Below are 14,031 nucleotides of genomic sequence, written 5' to 3' on the forward strand. Positions count from 1 at the left end.
GAGGAGTCTCTGCATGGAGTGTATCACCGGAGGTGGGAAGTAGTGGAGTACAAATACTTCGTTACTTTACTTAGATAAGATAAGATAAGATAAGATAGAACTTTATTGATCCCAATTTGGGAATTGTTTGTGTTGCAGCAGCATAACAATACATGGCATTGTACAATACAAATTAAAAGACAAGAAATAAACAAGAAAGTAGAAAATATACATGTTGAATTTACAAATGAACAATAACAAGATATAAAGCAAGGTATTATATTTACATGTGACAGATGGAAGTACATTTTTCTGGTATCAGTACTTTACTCCACTACTTATTTTTCTGACATCTTTTTACTTTGACTTCTTACATTTCTAACACAAATACCTGTACTTTCTACTTCTTACATGTTGAACTCAAATACCTGTACTTTCTACTTCTCTCATTTCCCAAACAGCTGGTTCCTTTAGTCTGAATGTGTGTTTGGTGGCGTGATCATTATTCTTTAGAGTCATTGCGTGCCTATTGATTTGAACACGATCCGTGTATCCATCACTTCCTGGTCTTCTCTAAAGAAGATGGACCAATGGAAACGTTGTCATGTTGCCGTTGTTCAGCATGGAAACATTCATTAGCTAACAATGACATTATTGTTCTATTAATGTAAAGGGAGGTCAGGTCGTGTATTTTTAAACACGAGTATCTGTACTTCTACTTGAGTAAAGGATGTGTGTACTTTTGCCATCTCTGTATATCACCCACTGGATCACAATCAGCACCCTGGCAAAAGACTGAGCGTTCTTTTCTCCTGTTGTTTATGAATGCAATCTATACTTAACCAGTGCCACTAAAGTGCCACTGAGTGTTTATGCCGTGACACGGCATTACAGCCCATCAGTCCTCTTCCATTAGCAGCCGCTAAACAAAGTGTGATCACGTACGGCTCTGCAAAGAAAAATCCATTTCAATATTTCTTTTTCTTAGAGAAGTTTAATACTGACTGTTGAGCTATTTATATATTGTTGATTAATTTGAATTTTTTTATTTCCCCACAAAGAAAAACATCAAGCAAGTACGGAGGATGATTGGAGCCATGTGGCAAACAAAATAAATAAATTAAAAGAAGGATCTTTTTTAGAATTTTCTTTTAAGAAATAATGTGTTTTAATGATTTATTCATCAATGGTTTTTCATTTGCTTGTTGTTGTTTTTTTAGTATGACGGCGTTTTGTCAAATTGTTCCCCAAAAGTTATTATCAATAAGCGTAATTTAGTTCAAATTCTGATGAAATCCAATACAACAAGCAGCAAAACATTTTGTATTGAGAAAATGACTCAACTTCTGTCTTGATTAACTACCTCAGTGAAAATGTTTCTAATGATTTCATGTTAAACCTACAACTTTCCCCCCCTTCCCATTATCGTGTTCTCTCTCTCCTCTCCTATTGGCTCCTTTCGCTCAGGTGTTCCTGATCAGCTCTAAGCTCCGCCTTTGCTCAGGTGCTTCTGATTTGTTCTAATCAGCCGTATATAAGGAAGACTGCAGAAAGAGGGGGTGTTTCTCAATGTCGAGTACGCTTGCTTGGTAGCACATGTCTTCCGAGCGTCTTGCTTCAGAAGCGAGGCAAGAATACTTCCTAGCCTCGGAAAACGAAGAGTAGAACAGGCGAGCAAGTGTGCAGGTGTACGTCATATGAGAGGCCCCGCCTTACATTTTCCACCACAGATTTGGAGAAATTGGTCAGTGCGCAAAGCATTGTGGGGATTTTAAGACCGCGGAGTCTACACATGTGCAGCCTCGAAGTACGCCGGGCTCGGTAGAATTCCAAGTATGCTGGACATTGGAACAGTCCTTCGGTGGCACTCGATGACGTAGTATGCTTGAAATAGTGGCTCTGGAGCAGCTTCACTCGAGATTGAGAAACACCCAGGCTCTGCTTTGTAGTGATGGGAATTACGGCTCATTAAAGGGAGCCGGATCTTATGGCTCCGTTCCTTTCCGAGAGCCGTTCAAAAGAGCCGTTCAAAAGAGCCGTTTTTTTTCAAGTGGCGGTGGAGATTATTTGTTGACCCTGCTTTAAATGATATTTTGGCTTTACAAATGTTGCACTCCGCTTTATCATTGCCTAAGTTTTTGTTAAAGTGCATCCAAATGCTGCTGCGTTTTCGTGTTTGGCTCATTTCTTTACCCGAAGAACACGTCGTCTACCCGTACCACTGAACGGCTCTCACCAAGTACGACTCGGTTCCCTTCGTTCGTACCAAAGAGCCGTTCAAAAGAATCGGATCGTTGGTGAACGTAACATCACTACTGCTTTGCTGTACACTTTTGTTTCAGATGTTTGGCTCTTTGTTTGGTTCTTATGGAGGAATGGGATTTCCAGTTTTCGTGGCTTTGTTTCTTAGTTCATTTTATTAATTAGCATTTTAGTTTATGGGTGAAGTTCTGGGTCCGATGGCCCATTGTGTGTCTGGCCAAGGCTTCCTCCATCTTTTTGTTCTTTTTGGCCCGTCCTCCAGACTTTGCAGCTTCTTTTTAATGTTAATTATTTTAAATATATTTATGTTTTCATGTGTTAACAGTCTCTTGGGTTTGGAGTAGTGATGGGAATTATGGCTCTTTGAAGGGAGCCGACACATAATAATAATAATAATAATAATAATAATAATACATTTATTTTGGGCGGCGCCTTTCATAACACCCAAGGACACCTTACAGGGTTACAGATTTACAATTCACATTTACATCACTAGTTTGGAGTCTCGATTACATGTTGCGGGTCACAAACTGAGCCACAAAGGGTTTAGTTTTTCTTGCGGCTGTTAGTGTGTTTAAGTTGGTGAAAGATAACTACATTTTTACCACCTACAACTTTTGTTTCCAGAAAAACAAGATGGCAATTTCTATGGCTGTCATCAGTTATTTTTTATAGATCTTAAACTCGCAAACACCTAATGAGCAAAACAATCTTCACACTCATTATCACTTCCTTCCTACCTACAACCTAAATAGATTGTAGTTTTACATTGTGAGATTTGAGTATGCAGCCATAATGATTATCTTGGTATCAATAATGTATCTTTATTATTTAAACCTATTTTAATAATTTGTTGCATTTTAGCTTCGTTTTTCATTTTTTCAATTCGCTTCCCGTTTATTTGAAACTGACCGTATGTCAACAGGAAGTTTCTCACAAAATGAAATGTAGGTTTTAAATGGTTTGGAATGCAATTTTTTAGGAGGTTGGTCAGGGGAAAAGTAAGGCTGCACCTGCTCAAGGTTTAGATTCTAGAGTTGTTGATGCAAACATTGCAACCTTTTTCCTACAAATGCAATTTCTCAGAGATCAGACTGGGCCGCTATTTCAATTTAAAACTAATTACAGCTTGCAAGGCTTCTCCTTCTTTCCTCGAAGCCCACAGTGGGTTCTGGTAACCGCTGCAGATCAATGCCTGTCGGGGTTATGGTCACTTAACATTGTGCAATCCCATCTCCTGTAGTTTTCAGGGTTCTTAAAGGGAAAAACGACACAGGTCAGCCATTGTTATTGGAATACATGGTGCTTTAGATGAGTCATGTACTTCCTATTCTATCCATCTCTTCTTCGCCCCCCACTATCCCACTGAGTTCGTTTTACTTTCCCCTATGTTTTCTTTCCCTCCTGCATGTAATGTTACCGCCCTACCCTCATGGAAAAGTAAATGTTTATCTCTTCCCCCAAGGGAGCGGTTTATTCCTCTGTCTCTCCTTCTTCATCACTCTGTCTAAAACTCCAGCGTGAACCGTCCCGGCTGGCCGCTCTGTTCAGGATGTCGAGGTCAGAAGAAAGAACAGCGTCTTATAAAAGATTTGGCGGTGGTGAAAAATATACAAATTAAGGTGAAACAGGGGTTGAGGGAGGAGCGGTGTGAGGAAGATGCACGATGACAGGCCGACCAACAGCCAGAAAGTCCTGGGAGGTCCGACTTATTCCTGTCCAATCCGCACTTGTGTGGCACCTGGTTGAACTCTTTTTGTATACATAACCTTGAGAACACAAATACACAAACTCACACTTGCACACAAAAGCCTGAGAGTGTGGGTATGCTCACACGAAGACAGCCACACACACACCTCATGTGTTTCACAGAGGATAGACTTCTCTCCATCTCCATCAGTGTTTTCATAGCGATGTCTCCCTGCGTGTAGGTAAGTAATGTCTGTGACCCGTGGAGCCTGCCCTGCTTAAAGTCACTGGAACAGAGGGCTGCTGACACTGGAATGCTAGCTATGTAGGAGGGGGTTGGTGCCCTCCATATTTGTACATTTATACCAGTGGCGTTCATAGAGAGTGGTGGTGGGGGGGTCATGTGACCCTTTGTGTAGTCTTTATATACAAAGTGTATATCTAAGTCATGAAGGGAATGTTTCATACCTTAGTTTTGCCCTCGAAATGGTGCAGTGATGTTGTAATTGTGCGTGAATGCAGGTTTGCGAATGATATGTAAAGCGGTTAGGTTATCAAGATACAAAACAGTTACATAAACAAAGTTGTAATCAGGTTAGTGATGCATTTTTAAAAAAATGGGTATCACTAGCAGGATTACAATGTTCAAATACATTTTAAATCAAGATCAATTTATTTATTTTAATTAGACGTACTGCCTGATTTTTCTTTTTTTCACTAATAAATTATTTGTTCATGTAATGGATTTTTTTTTAATTGTAATATAATACTTTCTGAAAGGTACCCCTCCAACCCTGCGTGAATGCTATTGCAAGGATTGAATAGATAACGTTACAAACAAACAAACTATATCTCATTTCACGTCAACTCCGCTAAGCTATAGGTGGCTAACGTTTGCCGTGAGGTCGTTAGCATATTTAAAGACACTTAAAAAGCTTAACAAATTCACAAGTGGGGTATTTTTTGTCGAATTTAATGTCAGAAAACGAACTGTGAAAATCTGTCGGCTTGTGTTTTACCACAGACCTTGCCTCATGCATCTAACACGTTCAAAAAATGATTGACTTCCAGACGAGGGAGCCCGGAAGTGCAAAAATGCTAACTACTCTCTGGGTTTAGGACTCATTCCTGCACCACTCTTTTGTCACACCACATAGGATGTGACCGCCCCAAAGACTAGACGAAAGGATGGCATCCATATGGAAGCCAAACCCGCCTCAGGGAGTCTCTCACTGTGGGGCTGAAGGTCCACAATCATCTGCTCATTGATCGGCCCGTATTGCCCTTTCAATCAATCCACTCACTCCCATTCTCATAACTCAATTTTGCCAGCCTGAAATTAGCTTATTTCTAAAACTGTAGGAGGCGAGATTAGATTTGAGGAGAGGAATAAAGACAGAAAGGAAAATTGCTAAAGAAAGTCAAATGTATTGAGTTCTTTGTGGCCAGCGCCTAGGTTTTATCCCCCGTTTGATAGAGCGCTGTACAGTATATGGGACCTGTGAACAAAAGCAGAAATCATCTCAGCAAGAATTGACATTTCTAAAGTAGCTATTAGAGTTAGTCTCCGGCAAAGTGATTAATTATCCACACAGCAATTAAACCTTTTAGTCCTTTGAATGAAAAGATCTTTAAATAATCCAGCTTTTAAATATTAGCCTCTTGATTTTAGGCATTTCAAGCTGAAGTAGGGATTTAAGAAACTGGAACAGACTGGTAAAATAAAATCACTTCATGCATGGGCAAATTGATCTGATGAAGGCCTCATCAGCTCATGTGTCTTTGCTGGGTAAATGGGGGGGGGGGTCCTGCGCTGGTGGGTTATGATCCCGGCCTAATAGGGTCATTGAAGGGAGGGGGGGGGCACACACACAACGTCTGGCCTGACTTCCGACAGATATCTGATCGCCCTCTGGGTAGATCTGTGTGAAAGAGAAACAGATACTTTTCAATAAAGCTGGTGGCCTTTTGAAAATAACTGTCATGTAATGCAGCGTGAGGAAGACTGACCAAATCTAAATTGAAACATCTAATAATGTTACGAGCGATTTCAGGACGCAAAGACAGTAACACAAATAAACTATTGAGATGCGGAGTGTTGATGTAAGTTTGACCCAAATATAACAAGCGCATCAGTTGAGAAACAAAATGATTTTCCCTTCAAGATTCATAACTGAGAGTTAATTATGAATTCAGCTTATTTTTATATAAACATTACTGATTGTGTGCTGAAATAGCTACAATTCTGAAATGTTTATTTTTAAAAGGATTTCTTCTGTAAGAATTTAAAGCAAGTTTCATTTGTTTTATATGTTTTCTTATTTCTTTCATGTTCAAAAATCATTCTATTAAAACACACATCATGCTCTTTTGTCTCTGTTTTCCATGGTATGACCCTCTTCGTTCCAGTGAAGATGAACTAATACTATTGTATACAATTATATTTTGGACAATATCGTGCGTCTCATTTGAGGCACCGGGAACACTTTCCTGTTGTACATGCATTAAAGCACAAAGGTCCGTAAAACCATTCCTTTATATCATACAAACACTTTCCCAGGTTGGTGTTGGACTGGTCTGCACAGAGTCCTCAACCCCCTCCAACACCTTAAGAGATGAACTGGAACATTGCGTGAGAGCCTTATCACCCACAATGGGAGCAATAGAGGAAAATCCCTGCAGCCGTACATGTTCAGCAATCACATATGGATGTAAAGTTCACACGTCCACATTCATTTGGCCATGTTTTTTGTGAAGTGCAGCCCCCAAGCGGTGATGTTCCTACACAAGCTCATACTGGAACTGCAACACAATCTTCTTGATGTTGTCAGGAGCCCAGTGTTATGTCACTAGAGCTCACATCAAACAGAAGACGACCAATTAGGATCCACTTCATCCTGAACTTCAGCAGCAGCATTGTGTACACAAATGCATGTTACCTTAGAGCAGTGGTTCTCAAAGTGGGGGGCGCGCCCCCTCCCAGGGGGGCGCAGTGGCATGACAGGGGGGGCAGGGCGCGAGAAACCAGGAGGAAAAATGGTTATTAAAAAAAAAAAAAAAAAAATCATATTTCGAAAAATTATTGAATCGAAAATAATATGATACAGTACAGTACTATTACGTCTGGGTCTCTGTGTTTCATTAAAGCTCGGCTCTGTGTGTGTGGAACGAGCCATTTTGTGTGTGTGTGTGCGCAAGCGAGAGAGAGAGAGAGCGCACCGGTACCGGAGATCGTTGATGTTCTGGTGCTAGCGAGCTACGCTAACAACAAAGTGGAGGAGAGTCCTCTCCTGTCAGACTGAGAGACTCAGTGAGCTAAAGGACTCTCTCAGTGTTATCTCAGTGGGTCTCAAACGTTTTGGTCACCATTAATGTAAACAATTATTTCCGAGGCACACGTTTATATGATCATTATAGTTATAAAAAAATAAGAGAATAAATTAAAAACAGGTATGAAATACTATATGACATTAAAACATTTATAAAGTTTAAAAGGGCAGTGATTTGTAAAATATCCATAAAGAAATAGTAAATCTGTTTACAGTTCTGTGTTGAGAGATGTATCCACAGATCTCTTCATGTTGCTCTCAAAGTGCACCAGATTGATGCTTTTAACTTCAATATTTAAAAATAAATCTTCCCGGGGGAGCTTGCCCCCGGACCCCCCTATGTGAGGTCCGCACACCACCTGTAAATATAGCACTTTACCCCTGCTTACACCGATATGCCGTGAGCTGATATTGAGCCTTCATTGTAACAGTCGCGGGTACACTGTGTATATGCGTGGGGAGTGTTGCAGTAGAACATTCCTCTGTAGCGCCCGGTACATTAATGGGAAACCCTAAATGTTTGAGCACTCTCTATGAAACGTCAAGCACCCCCAAAATAAATCTCTGGCGCCGCCACTGAGCCTGACTATTTGTATTTGGGGGGGCCCGACTTTTTTTTTTCTCCAAAGGGGGGGCCTGACAGAAAAAGTTTGAGAACCACTGCCTTAGAGAAACTTATTTTGTTGATGTAGCTCATACTATAGCAGTAGATCATTCATAGATAAATACATTTGAGAATGTTGAGATAGTATTGTTTTTGTCATGTAAATCTTGCTTAATTACATTACATGTCACTTGTTAGACACTTTTATCCAAAGCGACGTACATACTCAATACTGTGGACAATCCCCACAGGAGCAATTTGGAGTGAAGTGTCTCGACACAATGACATGCTGACTGCAGTGGGGTTTGAACCTGTGCCCCCCTGATCTGAACACCTACGGACAACCCACTACGCCACACGCCTCATTACTCAGTTTCTAAAGTAATGTGGCCGACAGGTGCAAACACGCTTTCAAAAATAACCCAAATATAAAAACCCAAATGTGCCAAAACACAAATGAAGAAACATCTTCGCCAACTTCACGAAACATGTGCAACTAAAACCTCTGCATAAACAAAACGCTGCAAACACTGCAAATGAAAAAATGCTGCAACATTTTTTAAAAAGGAAACTGGAACACTACAAAGTGATGCACACAGCTGGGACCGGAGGAGCGCTCGTTGACGTTCATGGTTTATAATGATGGTCAATGGTAACTGGAAACGTACCTAAAGTTTTATCGGTTTATTTTAATTCAAATTCATGTGATTGCATGATTCCTTCAGATATTATTTCACATAATGCTGTAACCCACAAGGGGTACTTAGTCCTTCCAAATAAACGGACAAAACTCAGTTTTTGCACGTTTCAAACGCTTTTAGTAAACCATGCGCATGTTTCCTCATGTTGGTGAAGATGTTTCTTCATCGGCATGTGTTTGTGTTTTGATATTTACATCGTTTTTAATGTGCATCTTGTTTCGCCTTATGTAAGTGTTTTGGAACGTTGTGGTACTTTTGCTTTTACTCTGTCTGCCACCATACCAAAGTTCTGAAGACTGGTAAATTAAGAGAAGAAGTGCTGGCAGCAAGTACTTTTCTCCCAGGATTCTATTGATTTACAACATTGAGACTTGACAAATATGGAGGTAAACATGATTGAATCAAATCCAAGAGTAAAAGTTGTCAGCTCTACTGTTCTTCGTTTGTATATCTGTGGCATTCAAAGTTTGACTCAAAAATGTGCATCATGTCTTTAAGATGACATTTTAATTTTGTTGTTTTTTATTGGAAGTTGCCTCATTCTAGGACACAACTTTTGATATAACAGCATACTTAAACATCCCCTCTCTGAGATAAATCTAAAATATTACTGCTCCATGTTGGGCATGCATAGCTTGTATGTTATTACACCGCAGCCACTTCACAGCTCTCCGCTCCTCCTAATTAGCAGACGGCCTGCAGAGAAGCGCTGGGCTGAGGTGACTCTGCATCGCCTGTGGCTGGTAATGATGGATCACAGGAGTGTGTGCCAGCCCAGCAGAGCGGCACAGCCTGGACTCAGTGGAAACAGAGCGGCAAGATATCTGCATGCTACACCAGCTTGTATGAGGTATCTCTCATCATCTGCTGAAAGGGTGCTTTAAAACAACCCGCTAAGAAACAGTACAACAATGTAAGATTCAACAATGCAGAATTGGTTCATTACCAGCCACACAATCAAAGCTGGTGTTGTTTCCACCTTGTGATGCAGGGTGAGACGCCGACTGTAGCGGGAATACCACAGAAAAAGGTTTGGGTACTTTGCCAGGTGTTCGTATTTGTGTCTGTCATATTTTTTGTCATCATGATAACATCACAACCCTGCAATGTTAAGGCAAAAAATAAACATGTAATTTAGTGTCAAACTGCATATTGTATATTTGAATATAAAAGTCGAGTTTGAAAATATGCCGTAGTTTGAAAATATGCCGTAGTTTGCGCAACGTAAACACTTTTACCGTAAGAATTACATTGGATGAGTTGATTCAACATTACAAAACACCAATGACATTATCTCTTACGTAATGCTTACTCATGGCTTACATTCACAATATTCAACCTACAGTATAAGCTATCTGCAAAACTAACCCCCCGGTTCATTTACAAGTGCTGAATAAATGTTTCACACATTTACATGTTGTTATTTTGTCCCTGTCCCTGTATCCAAATGCACAACATAAGGTTTGGTAATGGCCTTGAAAAAAAGAATGCAACCAACATGTTGTGTGTGTTTTGTTAAAGGTCCCATGTCATGCTTTTCCGGTTATTAACCGCCCCTTTGTGTGTTATGTAGCTTTTCATGCACAAACCCTCAAAGTACACCCTGTAGCGAGAAAAACTCTAACACAGAAAAGACCTGTCTATGCTGCCCCAGAACGCCTCGTTGAGGATTTCTCTTTTTCTTCCTGGGTACAGTGACGTATTGGGTATAGTGACGTAGCCGTTACGTGCGCGGACCCGTTACGTTTGGACCAATCCGCGGACTTCCTCACACACACTCAATCTTTTCTCAGCTGCAGCTCATTTTCTGGTTGCTAACAAACGCCATTGTAACACATAAACACACATCAGAGCACAGTGGGCTCATAGGGAGGGGGGGGGGGCAGGAGCTCCAACAAGCCGTTTAGGACTTTACAGAGATGCTGTATGAGAAAGTTTGTGAGTTTGGAAAATTGAACAATCTACATCTATTCTAGTAGACCTCAACAATGGAATTATGATCAGTAGAAATGGCCATGACATGGGACCTTTAAGGCTTCCTTCCAACACAAACGTTGTCTGGGTCTAGACCTTTGTATACCCAGAGCTAACCAACATCAACAGACGGGGCTAAGCAGTTCCCAAGCTCCTGTTAATCATACTTTATATAGATAGCATGTTTTTTCTATACCTGCCAACATCATTGCTTAAAACCAGTGCAAAACCAGTATGTTGTCATGACCCCACATCAGTGTCTACATTCAGTTGGATGTGTTGGTTTCTAGTGATTGGTTTGGGAAGATCCAATTCCCGTTCCCAAGCAGAAATCGATAAGAGTGGAAGCAAGGTGTGATTGAAGATGGATACTGTGTTTTATCACTTATCAGATGAACAGTAATGTTAGAGCCTGATAAGTCTTTATTCAGGAGTCCTCAGAGCGAAGTCTGAAGTCAATTAATGATGAGCTGAAAGTGAAGTTAATCTGCCACATTGGAAGTGTTACGATCAAGGCCTTCAACTATTACAAATGTTCTTCTTATACAACTAGAATCTTTTGAACAAGTACATTGAGTGTGTCGGCTCATCTCGATCTGGTACATCTTTTCATATATGCAATGCTACGTTGTATAAGCAAGACTGAAGTGCCTAAGCAATCATTTTGAACCACCTCCAACAACTGGATCAATCAAAACCCAAGCATTATGACACTTTTATTCTTGTCTATAATACCTGCAATTATAGCTCTACAATTCAGCTGCCCGACCAACGTCGGCTTTTGAAGAACAAATGGTAAAAGCAGATACAGACTTGACTAACCCCACCGAAAAAAAAGTGAAGATGTAGAAATAATTATGTGAACACAGAGGGTTGGAAATTAAAGTTACGAGATATTTCTTCTACAAAATGCCCACGTTAAGACAAAAGCAGGCAGTTTTGTTTACCTGAGAAGAACCATTCGAGGAAGATCGATGTAGAGCTTCCTATAACGGCTTTTGCAACCAAAATGAAACACATTTATCTGGAAGAGGCATAGAAAAGATACAAGGAGGAGAAAATCACAAAGCAAATTCCCAAAGGAAACATCTTTTGTGCCTGTATAGTCATAAATAACATAAAAGATGACATAGAGGTGTTATTGTGGAAAGAAATAATGTCAAGGTGTTTTCATCTGCTTCCAAATGATCAGCTCAGATTGGCTTTATTCTTGGCTCTGTTACTTCATATTAATACCCCATTAAAGGGGCCGACACATGGAGATTTAGTGTAACATATTACCGTGCTGTCACTTGTGTTGGATTATGCTGAAGACTACATACGATGACTAAATTATACATATTCTCCCTCTTTTCCAAATGTAAGTATACTGATTCCACTCATGTCGGCCTTTGTCCATTAAATATTATTAGCAATTCTTGGCAACCTGACATCTCTGGAGATTGCATCAGAACTTTTTATTACCAAGTTCTAGTCTGCGACATAAAGCTCATAAAATAACGTCTTTTTTTTTTATAGATTACATTATGGTTATTTTCAGGTTTATATTTGTATTTTGTGCATCCACTGTGACGTATTTACCTGCTTTTGTGTTCAAAAGGGTCTTTCTATTTCTCCTACTGCATGTGCTGCAACAGCATTTTCAGACCCTTTAGATCCACAAAACGTATATAAAACATACAGGAAAGGGAACCACCCCCCCAAAAAAGGCAAAAAACAGACTGTATGTTTGTTACGTTTTTAAAGTTGTATCCGTACTTTTTCGGTTTCACACAACCATTGGACAGCAGTCCCCTGAGTGAAAGTCCTATATTTGTTTGACCAGGATCCCAACCTCGTTCCCTCGAACAGTTTCGTTAAATGGTATTGTCATTTCTGGGAGACCAGGCTGGGTTTTGGTGGCACTGGAAGGCAGTCTCCTTCCCCGTCTCCAGTCTTTGTGCTAAGCTAACTTGCTGCTCAGGAGCGCTTTTGCAAACTTTTAAACTTTTGCTCAAAGTCTTCAACAGGAAATACATTTGAATATGTATGCTGTTTATGTGAGAACAGATTACACTACTGTTCTTTTATGCTTTTCAAATAACTACTGTTTTCAGGCACCAGGTGGCTGATATCATGCAAGCATTGTGGCTCTTTAATTTGAATGTATTAGAGTTAGTCTCTGGCAAAGTGATTAATTATAATGTATTTATATCCAGAGGTTTCATAGCACTTTGCAAAGCATAATAAAGACTTTATTTGTATGCAGTACTCAATAAAGGGTCATGCATACTGGAGGGGCAAAGGCGCCTGGCAGCAAGGCTTAGTTTTTTCCAACTATTGCTCAAGGACACTTCAACAGCGAGTGACCCATTGATCGCTGTAAAAGATGAAATGTGTGATTTCGTGTGAAGTCACAGGACGCCCTCAGTAGCTATCAGATCACCGTGCAGTCACAACCAGACACCTCGGTCTCATTCATTGCCTTTACTTCCTTCCACAGAGGCTCATCCCTCTCACAAATCTCCTTGAAGAAAGATGTGGCCTCTAGAGGTGATGTATTTGTTTAGTTAAACTCCTTTACAATCCTGAAAGCCCTCGCTGGTGAATTGTCAGCAAGGTTTATAGGGTACATCTGCCATGAGCTGCCTGCAGAAGAAGCAGGGGTCAGGAGAGGTCTCCTCTCAAATATATTTGCAGTGCTATCGTTCATATTTGAACTGAATGATTACATTTAAAGAAATCTTCACCGCCTCGGGGCTCGAGAGCCATCGATCTGAAAATATCACATTTTTCCTGTTCACGCAGAAACTGACACGTCGACATTGACATTTACCTGACAGCGAGAAAGTGAGTAAATTCCTCTCTGTCCCTGGTTTGTGTCACACAATGGATGCAGTGATACATAGAAGGGATGAATGGGAGCTGGCAGTAATAGCTCAAGGTAATCAGTGCAGCACAGCATGGAGGCACTCGGTTATTTTAACCTTGTCATGGAAAAACAAAGGAACTCCATAATGGACTGCTGCACTGGGTCATACAGAACAAAACTCAATCTATCCCGTCTACAAAGAGAGGGTTGGTGGTGTTAGATCCTCCAAGAGTCATTTTCTAAGCTTCGTTCTTTCATGGTAAAAGTTTCTTCCTAAGGGGCGATGAGGACAAATTCAAATAACGTTCCACTAGTGTAGGTGATTATTAAACCAATACAATTAGTCCCTATTTAGTTTTTGGACTGGCGCAGAGAACTGGAGGGGAAACACATCGATATTGCCACACTTGTTGAGTTGACCATTACTGCTTCCACAAACCATTAAAAAAACAAGATTTGTGAGAAACAATCAGCCTGGTAACCAGAAAAAGACAACATTAAGGCCATATATTACGAGAACAATAATCTTTGACAATATCTGGCCTCATTTCACAATATGTAAGGGATAATGTTCAAGTATCAAGATCCCTTGCTGTCGGCTGTTCTTGTTTCATTAATGACTCACTCGTTGCACATTATCCC

At 40.3% G+C, this 14,031-nt stretch overlaps 1 protein-coding gene across 1 annotated transcript in view; it reads right to left on the bottom strand.

Annotated features, from left to right (window-relative positions):
* Positions 1-3,858: 3,858 nt before the first annotated feature.
* LOC117456516 (scavenger receptor cysteine-rich type 1 protein M130-like) overlaps positions 3,859-14,031 on the bottom strand; it is a 46,748-nt gene continuing 36,575 nt past the window's right edge. Inside the window, exon 6 of the mRNA XM_071205077.1 lies at positions 3,859-4,010. Coding sequence (XP_071061178.1) covers positions 3,859-4,010 — 152 coding nt within the window. The remainder of the gene's footprint in view (positions 4,011-14,031) is intronic.

The sequence above is a fragment of the Pseudochaenichthys georgianus genome, chromosome 12 (genome assembly GCF_902827115.2).
Source record: "Pseudochaenichthys georgianus chromosome 12, fPseGeo1.2, whole genome shotgun sequence".
In the NCBI taxonomy this organism is placed as follows: Eukaryota; Metazoa; Chordata; class Actinopteri; order Perciformes; family Channichthyidae; genus Pseudochaenichthys; species Pseudochaenichthys georgianus.